Below are 22,214 nucleotides of genomic sequence, written 5' to 3' on the forward strand. Positions count from 1 at the left end.
AACCCCAGCACCCCGGAAACAGAGATAGGCAGATGTCACGTGATTTCGATGGCAGCCTGGTCTACAGAATGAGCCCGGGGATATCCAGGACTACACAGAGAAACCCTGTATGGAAAAATGAAGAAAAAAAAAAGTTTAGATCTCAGATTTGGGGATTCAGAATGCTCTACCGTGTCATCCAGCTAAGTTTCCATCTCTATTCTCTTGTCCTCAGTGATGAGTGCACCGCCTTGTCTGGTGCAGTTTAAGTCCCAGTTCCCAATGGCCTTGCTCATGCTGACCTGCTGGCTGCTGGCTGCTGGCTATGTACTGGGAAGTCTGCCTGGACCACCTACTTGGGGTCTGGCCTCAGTCTGCACTTCCCCCTTGCACTGCAGGAATTGCAAGATCTCCAGTGCCTTGCTTACTGACCCAGCTAGAGGATTCACCCCTGGTTGAAAAGTTTTATAATAAAACACACACACACACACACACACACACACACACACACAGAGAGAGAGAGAGAGAGAGAGAGAGAGAGAGAGAGCTGGGTGTAGTGATATATATACCTGAAGCCCCAACATTCTGGAGGCTAAGAAAGTTCTGAGTTCAAAGCCAAACTGAGCTACTTTCAAAAAATAGAAAGCAGCCAGGTGGTGGTGGCCCAAGCCTTTAATCCCAGCTCTCAGGAGGTAGAGACAGGCAGATCTTTGTGAGTTCGAAGTCAGCATGGTCATCTACAGAGCAAGTTCCAAGATAGGCTCCAAACTACAGAGAAGCCCTGTCTAGAAAAACAAAACAAAACAAAAAAGAAAGAGAAAAAAAGAAGAAGAAGAAAAAAAAAAAGGCCATTGTGGTAGGGTATGCCTGCCTTTAATCCCAGCACTTGGGAGGCAGAGGAACATGGTGGTGCAAATTGAGGCCAACCTGATCTACATAGTGAGGTACAGGCCAGTCAGAGCTATATAGTGAGACCTGGGAGGGGAAGAGGGGGAAGTAGAGGGAGATTTCCTGTGTAGAAGTATTGCCCTTTATAAAAGTCAGGACATAGTGAACTCACACCCCACCAACTCCCGAGATTGTTAATAGTACAGGCAGCCTGGGCACCTAGGCACCGTCTCCATAGAGTTTTATATCCTCTGGTTTCTGGGTGGGCTTGGACACTTGCATTTTTAACTGGACTCTCATCCCTGGCCCCTCAGGCAATTCTGAGACAGTGGGCCATGGACCACCCTTGAGAGAACAATGTGTTGAACTAGGAATATGTTAGTTCCTCTTCCTGCTGGGAGCCTAAGTGTCCTTAGAATGCTGACCAGCTGGGTTTTAGAGTTTTCTATTTTTATGACATTTCAACCTTCACTTGGTTCCTTAGGCCCCAGCCCAGGCCCATTGCTTTAGAACCTCTGGGTATATGGCCCAGGTGCACCATACTTGAAAATCCCACAGTGGGTGGGTTCCTATTGGAACATTCTCCAGTGGTAACCGTGGAGCTGGCAGGATGAGATTGAATTGCTGTCTGGTTGGGGTGGTATCCCATGCAGGTACTGGAGACCCAGCCATCAGGAAGTGACCTAGGAAGTCTGGTCTGGTCTCCTTTCTGCTCTGCTTATCTGTCTTTAACCTTGCATCTGCATCTGAAGCTAGCCCTTTGGAGAGGGGTCTTCTCATCTTCAGGTGTGAGAACCACACCTAGGTGGTAATAAGGCATGAATTCTTTTGTAAATTACATTTCCTAAAAACTTGTTTCATGTATATTTGTATTTGTGTGTATGTGTTGGCACATACATGCCTAGCATACATGTAGAGATCAGATTCCTTCGGAGCCTGTTCTGTCCTTCCTTTACACATCCCAGAGATTGAACTTAGGCTATGAGGCCTGGCTCCAGATACCTTTAGCCATGGGACCATCTTGCTAGCCTGAGTTCTTTTTTCCTGCATTGGCTACAGACCCTGTGGCTGGGCTAATAAATACTATGTGATGCCTACTGTTCTGAGTACTCCCAGGTCCCAGGCTATCGAGCCTTGACCTTCTCCAAATCTGTTGCCCTTTTCAGGTCTGGAATTCCCCTGGGGACCTAAACCCTTCCGGGAAGTTGTCGCAGGGCCCTTGCTTAGAAATAATGGGCCATCACTGGAGAGCAGCAGCCTGGAGGGCTCTCATGTGGGAGTCTACTTCTCTGCACACTGGGTGAGTGTTTGATCTCTCCTTGGTTTAGGCTGAAGGAAGCAAGAGTGTCGCCACTGTGCCTAGAGTGCTCAGCTTCTCAGGGTGGGGGACTCTGGCTGAACTTCCCTGGCTTGGCCTTTCCTTGCTCATTGGTGACAGTAAATGCTTATGTTATGAATGATGGTGGCAGCAAGAAAAACGTCCTCTCTGCAGCCATCCTGATGAGATTTCTCAGGCCCCCTAAGAGGAGGCATCTCATGGCTGCCTTCTGCACACTGCCTAGGCTGGAGGGTCTATGCCTACTGAGTGCCATGCAGAGTTGCAAGCTTGCTGCTTATCTCCTGTATAAACTGGATTTTGCTGTCCCAGCCCTACCCTTCTCACCTGGTCCCCGATGGCCAGTGGCTAGAAGTAGAGAAGGCTCGTAACACGGCAGGGGTCTTGTCTTTCAGTGTCCACCCTGCCGAAGCCTCACTCGAGTGCTAGTGGAATCCTACCGGAAGATCAAGGAAGCAGGCCAGAAGTTTGAGATCATCTTTGTCAGCGCAGACAGGTACTGTGTACCCTGAAGTGCCAGCACCACACCGCTTTTCTAGTAACGGTTTATACCAGTTTCTTTCACCTCATATTTCTTCCTCAGTGTAGGCCATAGAGTAGGGCTTGAGATAGGCAAATCCGGGATATTAACTGAGGTAAGCCTTGCTGCAAGCATGGAGGCACTCACATCTCAGCCCAGGATGTGGTCAGCTGAAATCAAGATGCAGTTTTGGTTCAGCTTTCTAGATTGTGAAGGGGAAACATAGGGTGGAGGATGGAAATATAGGGTAGAGACTAGTACAAAGTGACCGTTTTGTGTGGATATGTGTTCATTTTCTTCAATCTGGTCATCCACTCTGTCGAGGTCTGCTTTAATGCACATGGATGCAAAAATCACACAAGCCAGACAGTGGCACACTCCTTTAATCCCAGGACTCAGGAGACAGAGGCAGGTGGATCTCTGTGAGTTCAAGGCCAGCCTGGTCTACAAAGCAAGTTCCAGGGCAGTCAGAGCTACACAGTGAAACCTTGACTAGAAAAAAAAAAAAAAAAAAAGGAAGGAAGGGAGGGAAGGAGCTGGAGAAATGGCTCAGTGGTTAAAAGCAATGGCTGTTCTTTCAGAGAACCCAGATTCAATTTCTAGCACCCACATGATAGCTCACAACTGTATACTGTAACTCCAGTTCAGTGATTCTGATACCCTTACAGACATACACACAGATAAAAGACCAGTGTGCATAAAATTAAGAAAGAGAAAAGAAAAGAAAGAAATCACACAAGTGAGGGTGTGGTTTTTGTCCCTGAGCCTTGACCATTTAGTATCAGTTGTCCCTGCTTCCATTCATCAATCAGCAGTCTTCAGTTTAGAACTCCAACCAAGATCCAGGCTGAGACACCAGCAACTTCTGCCTCCCCAAGTCCTGGTCACAGGGGCTCTCAAGATGCCATGCTGTACTTCCTGTGCTATTTATGGTCACACCCCACAGATCCCCATCTCAGTGCAAGGTACTGGAGACAAACCTGAAGATGTTTAAAGCTTTAAACTGTATCACCTTTATGGAAACACAATTTCTATACAAATAAATATACCCATTTTAGGTTTGTAGTTCAATGAGCTTTACCTCGAATGTTTGCCCATGTCAGTAGTGTCATATAGTCAAGATACAGAACATTTCCATTACTCAGAGGGATCCTTTTTGCCCTTCCTGGTCATTGCACATTGCTAGCCCAAATGTGTTTTCTATAACCTAAGTGTATTTTACCTTCTCTAGCATTTCTCGTATGTACTGTATAGGTATAGGTTTGGTTCTGAGTGTGTGGTTCTGTACACACCACAGCTCTGCATGCAAACTAGAAACACATGGGGAGCACAACAGTGGTGTGTCCAGGCCTGTTATAAAAGTTGAACGTGTCAGGACTAGAGAGATTACTCAGTGGTTACTGCCCATCAGAAGACTAGAATTCAGATTCTAATACCCATATCTTTTGGACAGCTCACAAACACCTGTAACTCCAGCTCCAGTGTCCCTTTCTGGCTTTTTTTTTTTTTTTTTTTTTTTTTTTTGTCCCTGCATAAAACACAAACACACAAATAAGCAGGCACACATTAAATAAAATAAACCTTTAAAAATTAAATGTGTCCTCGTTGATGATGAAAATTTGTGCATTGGTATAATTGATAGGATGCAAAGGGGATGTTGGCATCATCTGGCTGCCATTTGAGTTTTGGAGCCACCTCGTGGATGGAGTCATTTGCTTCTTGATTAACAGCAGAATGAGTAGACTATCAAATGCTTGTGTCCTGGTGCCCCAGGAGCTAGGTTAGGAACCTGAGGTTAGGAACCCCAACCCTGTAGAAGCTGGTACTACTTGGTAATGGCGGGAAGGACCAAGCAGAAATACACACAGGATAGAGAAATTTTTCTCCATATCTTTTGTAGGTCAGAGGAGTCTTTCAAACAGTACTTCAATGAGATGCCATGGCTCGCTGTCCCCTACACTGATGAGGCACGACGGTCGCGTCTCAACCGACTGTATGGAATCCAAGGTAGGCATCCCAGGCCTGGACTCTGTGTGACCGGGATGGAAAGATGGCCATCTGGGCCTTCATCTCTGGCCTCCTTTTTAGCAGAGAAGAACATCTTTGAAACAAAGCATGGTAGTGCATGCCTGTAAGCCTAGCATCTGGAAGATATAGGCAGGTGCCAGTACCAAGCCAGTCTAAACTATATAGGTAGACTATGTTTCAATAGGACCAAAGCAACCAAACAAACAACAAAAGGCATCAGTTTTACTTTGTGAGTGTTCACATTCCTCACATTTAAAAAAAAATTACATGGTTACATGGGCCAGGCAATGCTAGTGTACACCTTTAACCCCTTGGGAAGCAGAGGCAGGTGGATCTCTGGATCACTTGGGGACTGGGGATTGGAAAGATGGCTCAGGGGTTAAGAGCTTGCACTACTCTTGCAGAGGGTCCAAGTTCAATTCTCAGAATCCACATCAGGAGGCTCACAGTGATCTGTAGCTCAAGCTCCAGGGAATCTGAAGGCCTCTTCTAGCTTCCTTGGGTACCCACATAGACATGCTTGTATATAACACACACACACACACACACACACACACACACACACACACACACACACAACTTTAAAAAGTAAATCTTTTAAAGGTAACTTGGAGTGAATTTTATGGCATACTACATGACTTACACCTCATTACTGCTGCTCTTTGGTGTTCTGGGGTGGTGTAGGGTGTAAGGTTTATCCCACTTCTGACACCAGATATCGCGGTTAAATAAGGATCAGGATAAATAAATAGGCCGAATAGATGTTTATTCAGGGAGAAATAACTTACAACCTAGACAGATGAACACCAGGAAATTCAACCCGATGCTCTCCTGTCCGAGTCACGCCAGCAAGAGAGCTTTTTCCGGCTCCCTCTCCAACCTCCTTCCACAGGTCACTTCTGCCCATGGCTCCACCCCCACAATGGGCATGGTCAGTGCCACAGAAGGACTATCTCACTACAATTCCCCTTTTAGTCTAAAGAAAAGATTTAGGCTTAATACAAAACTATATACAAAACAGTGAATAACAAGTGTGCTCTAAGAAAAGGAAAACCGAGAACAAAATGACCTACATATCTAGTCCTAGGGTGAAGGCGTAATGGAGTTTACAATAGAGTTGTCCTAAGCTGGAAAACATAAGTATAGTACCTAATATATCTAACTAGGAAGAGAGAATAATAGTTGTGATAGTTTAATCTTCAACCTCATCAAGACCTGAGAAGGAAAATAACAATACTAGAGTAGACAGGAAGTGCGGATGGACAACTTCCAAAAGGTGCAGCAAGGACAGAAACAGCAAGCCACCTGAACAGTCACCCTAGGTCTCACAGCAATGTTGGTACACCCAGTTTTGGCTAAGGCCAAGAGAACTTGACAGACCACAACAACAGCAGGGAGGTAGAATGGCTGTCTTACCCTGACTTGGCAAGGTCAAACAGTCTTCTATATTTGTCTCCTGCAAGCACAGGGTGGGGTGGGGTTGTTTTTAAATGCTTGTTCTGGTAAGACAGAGGCTTCTCATCCCCTCAGATGGTGGCTTCTGATGTGGATGGCTTGTGAAGCACATGCTTCCAAGTCCCTGGACTAGAACTCCCCTCCAGAGCTTCGCTGGCATTTAGAGTAAAGGATAATCTTTTGGTTCTATAGCTGGGAGTTCTTGAGCTACAGTCTCCTCCTCTGCAAACTGGGCATGATAAACCTCTGACAGAAAACTGCTGAGAAGTAATACAGATGAAGTGCTTCGTGTGTGTGTGTGTGTGTGTGTGTGTGTGTGTGTGTGTGTGTGTGTGTGTGTGGCGCTTATACTGTCTTTCAGTTGAAGACATTTTATCAAGTGTTGACCACTGGATTTGCGTTACAATGTTGTTCAGAAATAATTACTATCACAGAGACAAGGTAGATGCTTCCTTTTGCTAGATGAACATCTCCTTCCTGTAGCCAAATGGGTTCTGTCTTGGGAAAGACAAGGGTAGGTGCTTTCTTAGGTTCCATCTCTGCACAGAAAAAAACAAAAAACAAAAAAACAAAAATATATGGGGTTGCGTTTTTTACTTTCCCACCAATGGGATGAAATTTCCTCGCTCTAAAGTGACCCAGTTTTCTCCTTAAAAGAGACATGACTGTCTAGTTGTGACTGTTCAGTGGACAAGAGGCTCCTGCCAGCATCATAGCCCTCAAGGCTGTGCCATGGGCGGCTCCCTAGCTTGTGGTTACAGGCCTTTCTCAAGACTACAGGCGAGCCCTATTGGTAGGCTGGTTGGGACCCAGGACTTTCCTAAGGTTGAGACTTTGTTGTCCTCCAGCGGCAGCCGCTTCTGATGGCAATGGGCTTGCTATCTTCACCCGTGTTAGCGGTTTGTCACTGTACCTAGTAGACAGCTTGAAGGAGGAAGGTGTGACCGAACCACCCAGTTCACAGTCCGCTGGCTCTGGTGGCAGGGAAAGGGGGATGGTGACTGCTGATTTTTGCCCTTTCTCCACTTCATTCTGTCCTGGCCATAGCCCCCGGGATGGTCCTTCCACACTCAGAGTGAGTCTTCTCTCCCAGTTAGCCCTCCATAAGAAACGCCATAACAGACTCCTCAGCAGCTGTGGCCTCTGTCTCCCAGGTGATTCCAAACCCAGTCAAACTGACAGTGACGCTTATTGTCACGTGACTTTAGCATTATAGGGACATCAAGTTTTGAGAATTCCTGTTCCTCACACACAGCAGTGAGAATGGGTGAATAAATCTTTAAAAACATAACAAATTTAAAAAGAAGGAACCCTGTTTGATACCAGCCTTACTCCATACTCGTTACAGAACCCCACTTTATAGGGACGTATCATAGCACCACTTAGAAACTGAGCTTCTCAAGCAGGAGGTATATTTGAACTTTTATTTATTTATTTTTAGGAGTTTTTTTTTTTGTTGTTGGTTGTTTTTGTTTTGTTTTGTCTTAAGCTTTGATGTGTTTGTGCGGGTGTTTTTCCTGTATGCATATCTGTGTACCACATATGTGCTTGGTGCTTTCAGAAGCCAGAAGAGGGTGTCAGATTCGAGTTGCAGATGGATGTGAGTCACCATATGGCTTCTGGGAATCAACTCTGGGTCCACTGCAATTAGAGCCAGTACTCTTAACGGCTGAGCCATCTCTCCAGTCCTTGGTTGTCTTTAGTTTTGAGACAAAGTCTCACTTTACAGACTGGAATTCACTATATAACTCAGGCTGTGGTAGTAACCTTCCTACGTCAGCCTTCCGGTGCTGAGATTACAGGCACGAGGTACATGCCCTCCCTCCCTCCGTCCCTTCTTTCTTGTTTTGAAACAGGGTCTCATTATGTAGCCTTGGCTGGCCTGACATTTCTATGTAGACCAGGCTGGCCTCAAATGTGATGTAATATTCCACTTGCTTCTGCCTCCCAGGAGCTAGGGTTAGAATTTTGTGCGGCCATGCCATGCCACACTGATAAAGTAGCTTCACAGAGAAGTGCTAGGAACATTCTCTGAGCTCTATCCAGGCTGAGCTACCTCTCCACCTGGTCTCTTCTCTCTAGGGGAGAGAGAGAGAGAAAGAGAGAGAGAGAGAGAGAGAGAGAGAGAGAGAGAGAGAGAGAGAGAGAGAGAGACTTGATCTGACAGTCGCCTGGGCCCTTCCTATTGTCTTGATCGGCTTGAGTGAAAATATATCATGTAAAAGGGACGTGTCTCCTGAGTGTCTTGGGATCTAGGCCCCTACATTGGAGATTCTTCGTCCATAGTGGCCTTACCAAATGCTGACAGTTAGCTCAGGTGTCACAGAGAGTGAGTCACCTCTGTCACAGGGTAGCTATGCCACAGGTCTTGACAAGTTTGCCCTAAGTTAGATGGACCAAACTCTGGCAGCTGCCAGTGGCCTGGTCACTGGCTCCCTTTAGATGGATTGGACTCTGCCCTGGGTTTGTGAGAAACTGTAGTCATCATGGGGCCACCCTGGCTCGCTGAGGATTTGGTATTTGGCTTCCCTCCATCCCCTTTGTCTCCCTGAAAAAGCTGGATTCCCCACAGGCCTCCCTGCTCCCAGGGCTCTGTGCAGGCTGGGGAATTTGTGGCCCTATAAGCTGTTTAAAAATGCCTTTCTAAGGGAACCATTTAGACACACTTGGCAAAAGGCAAATCTCATTAGCCATTGTCTAAGTAACCCGGGGCCGCTGGAGAGTATTGCAGAACACCGTGTTCTTTTGCAAGGAGGCTTAGGGGCCCTTCTGTCTTGGGCGAGGGACCCAAGCACTTCTGTCTTTCTGCTCTCTCCTTCACCCCTAGCCTGTGGGAGGACAGGAGGTGGCTCTGGCTAGTGGCTATAATGTAGAGCCTTGCTGTGCCCAGTATAGAGCTTTCTGTTTCCTTTCCCCTCTTGCTAAATCCATCTTTCACTCTTTCTTCGCCCCCTCCATTCCCTGCGTCCCTCCTCTTCCATTTCCCTCCTCCCCTTTCTGCCCCTTACTTTGTCCTCTTCCTTACTTCCTTCAGAAAATGGATTTGAAGCATTCTGTAAACATAAAAACTCGACATTTTCAGAGCTGTGTCTTTTCAGTCAATAGAGGGCAAGTGGCTGATGCTGGCTTTTTTCTTTTCTTTCTTTCTTTCTTTTTTTTTTTTTTTTTTTTTTTTTTTAAGACAAATCTTCTTATTCAAAGGGCTGGCGCCTCTGTGTAGAGCTGCCTGTCTGCTGGTGGAGGGCGGCCGGGGCAGCCTGGGAATCCACTGAGTGGCCTTGGTGTTCTGTTTTGTTGGTTGCATTTAATCATGAGCACATAAAAAGAAAAAAAAAAAAAAGATAGAGGAAAGAAAGAAGATTATGTAATAAACACCCATACTACACCAAGAAGACTTTGTTTGGATATTTAGAATAGAATCTGGGTCCTGAGTCCATTCCTCAGCACACCCAACTCTCTCTCAAAAAAAAAAAAAAAAAAAAAAAAAACAAGGAAAGATGAGCAAAGGGAGCACAACAGACAAAGGCAAGGAAGGCCCTTGTGCGCCTCTGCTTCTTTCCCCCTGGGAATCACCACCATATATCTACTGTGTAACCTCATAAGTCGCTTCCGCATTTCCCTGCATGCATATGAACCCATGAATAATGTATCATTTCCTCCATGCGTCTTTTAGAAGCATACTTTAAATGCTGTCATAATGTAATTTTCCAACTTGATATTTTTTTTTCCACTTACGTTATGGTTTTGAAATGTATCCTCACTAATACTCATATCCAGTTGGTTTATTTTCAAGCCTGGGAAGTACTCCATTGGTTAACTGTGCTGACTGACTTATCTGCTCCCAAGTTGATGGGCAGTCTGGCTGTGCCAGCTGGCAGATCTGCTCACTCTTGATTAACAGTTGGTTTCTGGATTTATAAGAACATAGCCATACATGTCTCTTGGTGCTGCTTTTGTTGTATCTTCTGGCCAAGTCCAAGCCCATCTCTCTGGCCTGAGTTGAGTTTTTCTGAGCTTTGCCACCTAAACCAGCTGCTTTTGCCCTCTCCTGAGCACTCTAAGCATAGGAGAGCTTTTGGGGAGGGGCAGCAGGGCGAGGGAAACCTGATGGGTGGAACTGGCTGGCGATTTTGCCAAGGTTTGGTTTGGTTTGTCATCCCCACTCCAGCTTTACTGCCCTTCAGTTCTGATTTTTATTTTAAACATAAAGTCCACATTACTACATTACTTAAAATTTAAACTTAACCTATGTCTCTTATCTCATCTGTACTCCTATCTTACTCTCTGTTTCCACATTTCTGAGTCCCTTTGATCACTGTTCACATACTTACACATAGCTGTAATGTACTTGTACATGTAGCGCTGTGCCATCTGAGTTTTCCTCTTAGCAGTGTATCACAACCTTTCCGGTTGGCTGCATCCTCCATGATGGCCATTTCCAGTATCTCTCAGTACTGTGCCCTAGCTTGCACTTCCTGTCTCAGGGTGTGCTTTCTCCTCCTGCCTTCCCCTGGTATTCGGGGTCTGGGAGCCCCTTTCGGAAGTTGCCATCCAGGATGCAGACAAGAGCTAGGAGCTCCTCTTCCTGGCTCCTTTCTTTCTCAAGTGCCTGGACCACTTCAGCTTCTTTGTCCCACCTCCACCCTTCCATCCACACAAAACTGTTTCCTTGGGAATGGGAGTGCATATGTTCTGAGCTCACAAGGTGAGCTTGGGATGCTGCAGGTGGGAGCGTTGACCTCTTGCTTGGCAGACATTACTGTTGTGGGACTTTTACTCATATCTCTTGGTCCTTAGCTAACATTCTTCACCCTGGCTTGAGGCTTTTGCTTCTCTGCTACATGGCTCCCACCCTCTGTGCTCTGCCTTCTCAGGGAGGACTTTTTAAAACCTGAGTGGATTCATAATATTTGCTATCACTTATGGAACATGTACAGAATCCCCAGGACTCCGATGAAACAATCTACATTTCCATCTTTTTATTCCTCCCCATAATCAAGTTAAGATAGAACCTGACATCCCCATTTGGCAGCTTTTGGAAATGAGCCTGAAAGAAGTTAAGGGACTGTGGGATCTTCTTAGAACTCCAGGAATCTGCACCTCTCCTCCCCCCCCCCCCACCTCCACACACACCCATCCCTGCTGGCTGGGAAACAAGTCTGGGCCAAGCAGCGATAAGCTGTCTCTTTTGTTCCCACAAGAAGTCCCTCACTGGTGTGGATGGTATTTTGCATGACTGCATTGATGAGAAATTTGCTGTTCCCTTGAAGTTTCTTAAAGCTTCACCCTGTTTTCTTTGAAGTATTGACTTGGGAAAGCCTGCTTCAGGGACTGAATGCCCAGGAGGGGAAGAGTGGGGTGGTGACACCCTTCACATCTGCCACTGCTCTAGGGAGGGAAGAAGAGAGAGGAAAGTAGCTCGGGAGACTGTGGTTCCCAGAACCTCTCTGGCCCAAGCTTGGTGCTGGGAGAGAAGTCCTTGGCAAAGGCCATGTCCTGGAGATGGAGCCACAGCCCTCGCAACAGGCAGGCTGGTGTGCCTATCCCATTGGGACTGTCTGGGTGGTCTCGTGGTGGTCCCCACAGCCTGTGAGGATGACTAAGATGGCAATTATGTTGTGCTGGGCAGAGCAGATGCTTTAGAGGCAAGCTGCCCTTCTCCTTGCCAGCTCTCTGACTCAGTGGCAGAGTGTGCTCTTAGAGGGTTCAAAGGTCAAGCCCAAGGTCACCTGAAGGGAAAGGTGGACATGAAGGTGAACACGGGAGCCCAAGTACTCTCCTGGACCTCTTCAGTTCCAGTCTGACTGTATTATGTGTGCTGTAGTTAACTCCTGACACTGCCCTATCCCTGGGGACCTCACGGCCTTGGGTTCCTAGACGCTGAGCTTTGGTGTTCAAAGCACTGAAGCTGAGAGAAGACTTTTTTAGCTTTTCATAGCTAAGGGAATGAAGTGGAGAGAGCCTGGCCAGAGGATCTGCATCTCCGGGGACTCAGCAGTGGGCTCTCTTTGGCAGCCAGCCTGAGTCCTTGTTCTCCTGTCCTGGTCGCCACAGGACTCAAGAGAGCAACAAGTGAATCCCCTCACAATGATTGGATGAGACAAAGGACCCAGACTTCCTGGATGGCAAACTTGTCTTGTTCCCTTCCCTTTCTTTCCATTCTTTTTCTTTCCCTTCCTTTCCCTTCCCTCCCCTCCCCTCCCCTCCCCTTCCCTCCCCTCCCCAGCTCTGTGCCTCTTGGCCCTTCCTATACCAAGTCTGCATCCTGAGTCCAGGCTAAAAACAGGCCCACTGCTGTGTCTAATCATAGCAGTGGGCGGGCTATGCTTTACCAGTGCTCAGAACTGCCCAATTTCAGAAATACCAGTTCAGATTAAAGACCTGTGCCAAGGCTTTTTAGAGATGGGGACATGTCATTGTGGTTCACTGGTGTGTCCTTAGGCTTGTGGCCTGTGACCTTCAGCCCCAGGCTCCCTGTGGATCCCAGCCTCTTTGGGAAAGGCAACCATAAGGACAACTTCCCATTCAAGACTTCAGAGTCCACAGGAGTGGGGGCCTCGGGGGCTGGGCTCTCTTCACCTGCTCCCTGTCACGCCCATCCAGCTACTTCTGATGGGTGTGACCTAAATGGATTCACTTATCCCTTTTGGAGCTAGGCCCACGCTGCCTGCCCACTGGGCCCACTGCCACAGCAGGTTACAAAGCACCAGGGACAGACTTGTGCCTTGCTGTGTGCCCCGTGGAGAAGTAAAATGTCAGTGGAGGGATTTACTGACCAGGAACTTCAGAACCTATAAATACTAAATTGTTCTGGCTTTCATATAAAATTCAGGCTCTGGTCTGCCCCCAAGGAAGGGTACCTGGAGAGCTCTACTAGGGAGGGGACCAGCTACCAGAGGAGAGACAAGTGTCCCCAAAGGTCAGGGCAAAGGCAGACTGTGTGAGTGGCAGCTCTGGCCAGAAGAGAAGCAGTGGAGAGCGGGTTACAAAGAGCAAGGAGGTAGCAAGTCCACAGCAGCTATAGCAACTTTTAGGGCGTCCCCCAAGTGTTCATGTGAGGGTTATAGGTAGAGCGCATTCCTGCACAGAAAAGCATTCTGGGTATTTCTTTCTCCAGTCCAGACTCCCATGTCCTGCCCGCCCTGGGGACTGCTCCTCTGAGAGTATACTGGATTCTCCTCAGGCAGCAAGGCTATGGCTGGAGAGTGTGCCAAAGGCCTGCACTGGCCCAGGTGTCCTCTGCCTTCCTTTCCTGTACATCCCTGTTCACTGGGGCTGTGCTCCTTGGTGCTCTTGGGATGACCCTAGTGATTGTATAAGGATTCTGCTCACATCATTGCCTTGCTCTGTGTGTGCATCCATGCACCATATAGAAGAGTCTATGGATGTGATCACTATGCCACCTCTGTGTGCTTTAGACCCTCTGCTAATTGGGGAGGCCTGCTGTGCCTTTGAGGGTCTCCTTAGGGTGTGCCCACCACTGACAGATTGGCTGCACCTAAAGACCCTATGCTCAGTTCCGTGTGTGTCTGTGTGTGTGTGTGTGTGTGTGTGTGTGTGTGTGTGTGTGTGTGTGTGTTTCCTGTTTTCTGAGTTTATCACTCAGTTGCTGTGGATGGAGCAGGGAAAGGTGGGAACTCCAGCTCCTTCACAGTACTCCCCGCCCCACCTCCACCCCCACCGGAGAACCCCGAGACACAGGCTTGCTGAGCATCCCGTGGAGTGACACCACACAGACAGACCCAGAGCTCTTCTGTAGCTACTCAGCAACTGTGCTAAGATTCAGCCCAGGGCTTCCTGTTCCTGGCCTGGATTCTCACTGTAACTATGTGTGTGTCCCCAGTCTGGAACACAGGCTGCACACTGTCAGGACAGTGGCCAAGTAAGTGCTCTCTTCCTTGCAGGTATCCCCACGCTCATCGTGCTGGACCCACAGGGGGAGGTGATCACTCGGCAGGGCCGAGTGGAGGTGCTCAATGATGAGGACTGCAGGGAGTTCCCGTGGCACCCGAAGCCCGTGCTGGAGCTCTCAGACTCCAATGCTGTGCAGCTCAATGAAGGCCCCTGCCTCGTCCTTTTTGTAGGTATGGAGCTGAGGGGCAGTGGGGGCCAGGTCAGAATGGACCTCTCATGGGAGGTGGCTGTCCCTGCAGCCTCTTTCTGTCTTTAACAGTGCTGAGCTGGGGGTCTTTGTCTCCCCAGCAGCCTTGCTTTTGACCCCAATGATTTATTCATGGCTATCCCCCTGCAGGCGGTGGTCTGGAGCAACTACTGCTCAGCTTTCCTTCTGTGCTGCTCCTGCTGCCAGCTGGGCAAATAGGTCAAGCAGGAGGGCGCCCCCAGCCCCCCATGAACAAAACCTTTGTTGGGAAGGAAAAGGGGGGGCGGTTGCTTGCTTGGCAGCTGCAGGGGGTGGAGCCCCCTTAGGCTAAGGCTCATCCAGAGCTGCTGCCACTTACTTTCCTATGCGATAATGAACAACTCCAGGGGTCCACTGGAGCTGGCCCAGGCCCACTGGGGCAGCAGGGGGTGGGGGTGGGGCCCCTCCCTGCTCCTTCGCCCTCAGAAGCTATACCTCTCCGAGTAAAAGGACAGAGAAGTATCCCTGAATTCTAGTAGGATGGCTCAGGGTGCTTTTACAACCTATGGCCAAGAACTATAGGACTTTGCTGGTCACCTCCATCTGAACCCTATTAGGTCCATGGTTGGAACGGCCCCCCACCAACTTCACGGAGGACCTGGGGAGCACACTCAGCACCCTGCTCCATTCTCTGGGGTCTGGTTGTCGGATCCCCAGCATGGGAGCTGCTAAGAGCACTGGTCTGGTCTTGGGTAGGAAGACCCGCTGAAGAGAAGTAGCCCTGGGGAATCTTCGGGCTGTGGGGCTGTCTAGCCTGTCGTGGGTCCTCATGCCCACACCCTGGAGCCTGTTTGGAAAGAGCTCTGAACTTAGGGTACTTAGGAACCTTTTGGTCTTCCCCAGAAATGTGGAAACAAAGTCCCAGAGAGGCAAAACAAGTTGGGTAGAGTCACAAAGTGAATTAGATGGGGGTGTCCCGAGTGTTGATGTCTACACCCTGAGCCTCGTGGGCAGTGTGGCGTTTCTGGGTAGACTCCTGTCCTCTCCCAGCTTCTACTACTTGAGGATGTTGCACTGGCCTTTGACCACAGACTTCAGCAGCCTGAGCCTTGTGTGTGACTATGCCTTGTGTTATCCTGTGGCCCCTCCCTGGCAAGTCTGGTTACCAGTTGTGAAGGTGGCAGCTGTGGTACCCCATCACCACCAGAGCTGCAGAGGGGATCACCGTACTCGCTTCCTCCCAGCCATCATGGTTCTCATTCTTTGACTGGGAAAAAAGCTATGTGGGGCTCAGGTGTTGGCAGGGAAGCAGCACGGCTTCCTGGACAGGTTTGTGACAAACTCCATGACGAGGTCTGCATGCCAGCAGCTGGGGTTGGACCTGTTCACAGATCTTACCTGTGCCTAGTGAGCCCACTGAGGAGAGGCCCAGCACTCTGGTCATCCCAGGTTACCACTAGTTGACAATCCAGAGTTTCTTGTCCTTTTTCCTCTTTTTCCCTGTCACAGATTCTGAGGACGATGGAGAATCTGAGGCTGCCAAACAGCTGATCCAGCCAATAGCCGAGAAAATCATTGCCAAGTACAAAGCCAAAGAAGAGGAGGCACCACTGTTGTTCTTTGTGGCCGGGGAGGTGAGTGCAGAGCAGGCTGACAGTGGGGACCTTCAGGACATGAATAATCTTAGCTTTCAGAGGTTTGATGGGACCTCTGGGTCCGGGTCCGAGCTGATTGTGCCACATACAGATGTAAGAGGAAAGGCGTGTCCTTAGTCATCAAAACCAACAAAGCAAAGCATTTCCTATCCCTGCTCTGTCTCCTTCCCCTCCTTCTCACTCAGCAGCCTCAGAACATTAGAAAACCCTCCCAGGGCTGTTCCCCATGCACTGCTGGGAGAGCATTGTCCCAAACATCAGTCAGCCACCCTCACTCCCATCCATGGTGCTGAGTCAGAACCATCTCCAGTGCTTTGCAAAGTGTCAGCTTGGCTAGTCCCACTGCACCAGCCTGCAATGTGGGCTTAGACCCTGGCTTCTGACCCAGCTGACACCCGAGGTCACTCACACAGCTGAAGGTGCTTGGGGAAGTTGGAAATTGCTCTATTCCCCATCTTTTGCACCCAGGGCCTAGTTCTTGAAGACCCTCACTGTGCCAGACTGAGCAAGGGATGTTCCCAGGGTCAGAGAGTGGGTCCTTAGAGACTCCCTAAGCAGGTACCTGGAGCTTGTGAGTTTGCATCCTACACCCCCGGCGTTCTGCAAGATGGCCGTGATCAGCAGCGCAGGCGCACTTCTGGCTCCTCCTGCACATGCTCATTGCCTCTCTACCCCACCCCAGCACCCTCTGAGGCTTACATCAATGGGGATCTACGAGGCCACCCCCCAGCCCTTCCTGCACAGGTCTGAATCTCCAGTTGGTCAGAGCCTGTACACTGTCTGAATCCCAGGAGAAGCCAGACACCCTAAGCCACCCATTCATCATCTCCTCAATGCCTGCCTCGCTGGGCCCCTTGCAGGCAGCTCCAGTTGCCCTTCCCAGCCCTGGGGTGGAGGGAAACAAAGAGGGTTCAGAGGCTCCTGCCTGGGGGCTCACAGCCGCTCCACACAAAGCACAGCAAGGCTGCTCTGCATGTATTAAACCCTAACCCCTGGAGAATGGCTCCTAAGAAAAGATGGGTGCAGAAGAGAAAGGGCCAGGCTGGGGGCGGGGCGGGGAATGAGGAGCCCAGCTGAAAAGCTTTTGCAGTTTTCTGTGCCCTAGGCGCCTTGCCAGGAACTTCACCTGCTAGTCTCCGGTGTACCTCACCTCTCTGAGTGGGAACATATACTATCTTGTTTCATAGATGAAGGAAAGTGACGGATGAACTCCCCTTAGGCAGGGCTGGGAGCACAGGGAGCTGGTTTCTTCTCATAGCATCCTGGGTAATAGAGATGGGGCCCCAGGCTCCACAATGTCCCTTGCTAAGGCCACACAGAAAGAAGTCACAGAGAAAGAACTGGTGGGGTTGCTGGGACTCCGGGGCCAAGGCCCTTCTGCCTCCCACAGATGGGCCAGTTCAAACCTAGGACAGGTATTGGGAGACATCGTCCATGGGCCCAAAGCTAGGCGGAGCCCCCTGTATTATCCATTGCTCCACCCAGGCTCTCGTCTTGACAGCTGGCTTGGTCCAGCCTTCTGTCCTTATACAAGATAACATGGGACAGGGAGATGGAACATAGACATCAATTAACTGAGCCTAGCACTGTGGCCCAGAGCTAGGAGAGTCCTCTTGTTGTTTTTCTGTCCCAGTCCTGTCCCTTGGGACAAGAAGTAGTTAATCTGAAGCCTTCATGGACATTAAAATTCATCTCTCTGGTTTGCTCAGAGGGAGCCAGAAGAAGCACTGGGGCTCTTGACTTGGTCCAAGCCTCCTAAGGGGCAAGATGAACAGAATTTGTCCAGGTGCCTCCCTCTGTTTATCATGGAGGATTTTTTAGTAACCTGAGCTCTAAATCCGGTGATCAGTGCCTAAGGTGTGGAAGTACCCGGCCTCACTGGGAGGCACATGCTATTTTATGAGGAAGGAAGATGTCACCGACAGCCCTTCTTGATGTCAATGAACTTTATCTGAGGAACCAGAGAGCTTAAATTTTGTGCCTCCTGCTCACCCCCCATTTAATGTCAGGAAGACCTCAAGCCCTTTCTCTGCACAGCAACTCAATTTTTTTTATTAGAATATTATATGTTGTATGGTATAAAGTCTTATTTCCTGTGGTATGTAGCATGAAAGGTCACCTGAAATAGTTGTTTCTCCATAAACACTTTTCCTTCACCACTGGTAATAGTATATGCCTTTAATCCCAGCACTCAGAAGGCAGAGGCAAGTGGATCTCTGTGAGTTTGAGGCCAGCCTGTTCTACTAAGGGAATTCCAGGATAGCCAGGACTGCAACACAAGAAAACCTGTCTATTGCGGTAAATAAGGATCAGGATAAACAAATAGGCCGAATAGATGTTTATTCAGGGAGAAATAACTTACAACCTAGACAGATGAACACCAGGAAATTCAACCCGATCCTCTCCTGTCCGAGTCACGCCAGAAAGAGAGCGCCTTCCTGGCCCCCTCCGACCTCCTTCCTCAGGTCACCTCCGCCCATAGCTCCACCCCCCAATGGGCGTGGTCAGTGCTACACCTGTCTTAAAAAAAAAAAAAAAAAAAAAAAAAAAAAAAAGACAAAACAACAACAAATAAAGCTTTTCCTTGTCTTCTTGACTGTTTGGATGAGGAGTGTCTGGGGGAACTCAGCTGAACAACTGCTGGGGATGCATGGCAAAACACTGGCTTCCTTCTCAGAAAAATGCAGTGAAGTAGCTTCTAGGCTGGCTGGGCACCCCTGCCTTCATCCCACATAGGGCACAGGAGACAGTAAGCTGTTTTTGTTGAAAAATGTTCCAGAGTTGAAATCCTGACTCTGTAATCCACAGTGAAGTCTGCAAAGTATTGAGAGCTGGTTGCAAAACCAAGCAATTAGGACTTGATAATCTTCAAAAGTGAGGGCATGTTAAAGTTGCTTTTGTGTTCCTGAAGAAAGGTGGCTTGCTTCCTGGGTTAGAGGATATAGGAAACGGAACCTAGGAATCCCTAAAGCTGGGTGGAGTGCTTATCCTTCTGATAGGAGCCCATCATTCCAGGATTCTGGCACTATCCCTTTCCCATGCTCTCTGGAGACTCTCTTGTTAAAACTTACGGTTTTCTTGCCCTTCTGGTGACTTCCAGGATGACATGACTGACTCCCTGCGAGATTACACCAATCTGCCTGAGGCCGCGCCTTTGCTCACAATTCTGGACATGTCAGCCCGGGCCAAGTACGTGATGGATGTAGAGGAGATCACCCCAGCCATTGTGGAGACTTTTGTGAATGACTTCCTAGCAGAAAAGCTCAAGCCAGAGCCCATCTAGTGGGCTCTGGCCTCCTGAGACAGTATTTAAGACTCGGTCTTCTCCCCTTCCTTCTCTCCGCCCTTGGACTTTTCCAGCGTGCCCTGAATCACACAACCCAAGTATCCAACCTCTGTGGTGCCTTGTTTCTGCATTAACAGCTCAGCTAGCAGCCATGGGTGCACATCCTCACAGCGGTGGCGGCAGAGCCCACTGTGTCTGGAGACTGTTTGGGATGTGTGACGATGGTCTGACCAGCTAGCACTGGAACTGCCACATTCTCCTGGTCACTAGCTCTTGGTGAAGGACCTTTCAGGTCTTCTGCAGAGTGAGCAAGCAGGGACAGTGGATTGGGGCTCTGACTTTGGGGTCAGTACACACACCCCAAGCCAGAGGGAACTTTGCTGTGATGCTCCTACCTATGGGAGTTACAGAGGAAGGCCCATGGCCTCAGTGGCCATCAGCTGAGAACTGTTGATGAAAACATGCTTTGGAAGGAAGGACATATTCTTTCTTGGTCTGGGAAAAACAATGTGGCAGTGAGTTCTTGGGCAGGGAACCTACAAATCTATGAGAAACTTGTGGGTGTTTGTTTTGGCGGGAAAATGAATAGTTGCGCTAACAGTTCATAGTGTGCTTCTGTGTGATTAGTTTCTCGATCTCTCTACCTTTCTTCCTTGCTCTTGACCATGTCTGCATTTCTGCCCATACAAACAGCTCCCACCAGCTTGGGATTTTGGTAATGAATTCTCCCCATTGGGCATCTCCCCAACACTGAGCCCTGAGTTCCAGAGAAGTGCTGGCAGCTGTCAGGGACCTCTCTGTGGGCTGGTTCTGTGCACAGGGCCAGTGGACCTCTGCAGAGGCACCTGCAGCTCTTTCCTATTCCATTTTCTTTTCAAACTGGATCCAAAAGGCAATGAGAATTTTCTTTTCCCTAGGAACCTGCAGGAAGGGCTGTGCTCTAGTGGTGTGAGGACAGAGGGCATGCCAGCTGGAGTCAGCCTTGCCTTGCCTGCCTTTGCTCAGCCCAGGCAGCTGAACTGACCACAAAAAGGGAAGCACCAGCCATGTTCGTAGGATCTGGACTTTGCTCTAGAGATTCCCAGGAGTTTTTAGTCTGTCACAGTTCAAAGTGCCCAGGTCCCACCTTCAGCTCCATTCAACACTTTACCAGCTCAAACCTATTTTTTTTTTTTTTTTCCCTTTTGGAAAACCCAGCCATCCTCCCCCAATGAGCTATTGACACCGTTGTTCTTGCTGAATTGGATTGTTGATTTGTAGTTGAGGTACAACATTAGTTGGTACTTAGTCTATTGGATGTTGCCAGCCTGAAATGCAATCACCTAGAAAGAAATAAAGCAGGCCTCTCTGGACCTTATCCTTCACACTGTTCTTCCTGTCCTTAATGATGAGTCTTTTTCACTTGAGTGCTCTATTTGAGATGGGGAGGGGGAATGTTCTAGAACCTTCAAGAATCTAATGAACTGGGATTGGAGACAGAGTTTGGTGGAAGAATGCTTGTCAAGCATGCATAAGGTCCTGAGTTCAACACACACACACACACACACACCATAGGCATGACCATATGTTTCTCTTGGCTTTTAGAAGGCAGGAAGCAGTTAGGACTTCGCAGTGTCCTTACAGGGAAGCTGAGCACTGACCCCTCCAAGGGGAGATGCGAAATCACCATGGACCGCACTGCGAAGAGTAGGGCAAGGGATGGGATGCCCAAGCCTAGCTCTTTCCTAGGATTAGGGGCTTTTCTGCCAGTGTCCCTGAGAGGGGGATGAGGAACAAGATGAACTCCTCCCTTGGAAAACGAACAGCTTCCTGTCTGTGCCCCGTGTCCTGAGTGCTTGGAAGGAAAGGATGGTGTCCCTTTCATCAGCTAGTTATCTTTGAAGGCAAAAGAAAGGCAGGCCAGTTAGGAGGTGCTGTTAGTCACTGTTGTATCTCAGTGGCCTGTGCTGGCCTTGTTCTTCTCAACCACTGGCTACTCCTATCAGTTGGATGCACTACTGGAACTCCCTTTTAGAGTGGATGTGTGGGCTAATCACGACCATGGGGGAAGGTTTAGTTCTGTACAGCTGCTACAGCCAGGGAAAAGTGCTGCGGAAGGAAGGGCCTTTTCACCAGCAAACGATCCCTGAAGGTTACTGCAGCAGACCAAGTGGGTGGCACGCTAGCTCCCACCAAGCAGCTCCAAGATACCTTCAAATTCTCCCTGCTAATTGGAAACAGGCTAAAACACCAGCTGTGACATATCCACAGGCTTCCGCAAGGGAAACGCCATGCCCTGCAGTTCGACGTGGGAAGGTAGCAATAAAAATGCCACTGTATAATTCCCAGGTTTGTGTTCAAAATGACCTCCAGAGCCTATTCACACAACAGACATACTTTTTTTTTTTTTTTTTTAAAGACAGGGTTTCCTGGAACTTAACTCTGTCGACCAGGCTGGCCTCAAACTCACAGAGGTCCACCTGCCTCTCCCTCTTGAGTGCTGAGATTAAAGGCATGGCTTTTTTTTTTTTTTTTTTTTTTTAATTTCTTGAGACCAAATCTTACTCCGGAGCCTAGGCTGCCCTAGAAAACATAGAAAACACTGTGTAGCCTCAGCCATTGTGTAGACAGGCTTGCCTCAAATTCGTGACAATATTCCTGCTGCAGTCTCCCAAGTGTTGGGACTAGAGGCATGAGCTATAGTGCCCAGCAAGAGAAGACATTTCACCTGCCTTCATACATAAAACATCAAAGGATAGCCTGGAATTTGAGCACCAGGGAGGGAGGAAGGAGGGTCATAAGTTCAAAACCAGCCTGGGCTTCATGGCAACTCTGTCTCAAAACACCAAAAATAATAAACAAACCCATACAAGGAAACAGACATGTGTTAGGATAATGATGGAAAAGGGCAGATGGAACCAGCTTCCTATCTAAGAGTCAGGCAGTGTCGGCTCTGTCCCGCCCCACCCTGGTGTTCTTGAAGCCAGTGGCCATCACTTATTGCGGCA

At 48.8% G+C, this 22,214-nt stretch overlaps 1 protein-coding gene across 1 annotated transcript in view; it reads left to right on the forward strand.

Annotated features, from left to right (window-relative positions):
* The window catches only part of Nxn (nucleoredoxin), a 138,925-nt gene extending 118,334 nt beyond the window's left edge, over positions 1-20,591 (forward strand). The window contains exons 3-8 of the mRNA XM_051179966.1: positions 2,034-2,167; positions 2,599-2,699; positions 4,624-4,730; positions 14,111-14,290; positions 15,796-15,920; positions 19,042-20,591. Coding sequence (XP_051035923.1) covers positions 2,034-2,167; positions 2,599-2,699; positions 4,624-4,730; positions 14,111-14,290; positions 15,796-15,920; positions 19,042-19,224 — 830 coding nt within the window. The 3' untranslated portion in view covers positions 19,225-20,591. The remainder of the gene's footprint in view (positions 1-2,033; positions 2,168-2,598; positions 2,700-4,623; positions 4,731-14,110; positions 14,291-15,795; positions 15,921-19,041) is intronic.
* The last annotated feature ends 1,623 nt before the right edge of the window (positions 20,592-22,214 follow it).

The sequence above is a fragment of the Phodopus roborovskii genome, unplaced genomic scaffold, assembly GCF_943737965.1.
Source record: "Phodopus roborovskii unplaced genomic scaffold, PHOROB, whole genome shotgun sequence".
In the NCBI taxonomy this organism is placed as follows: Eukaryota; Metazoa; Chordata; class Mammalia; order Rodentia; family Cricetidae; genus Phodopus; species Phodopus roborovskii.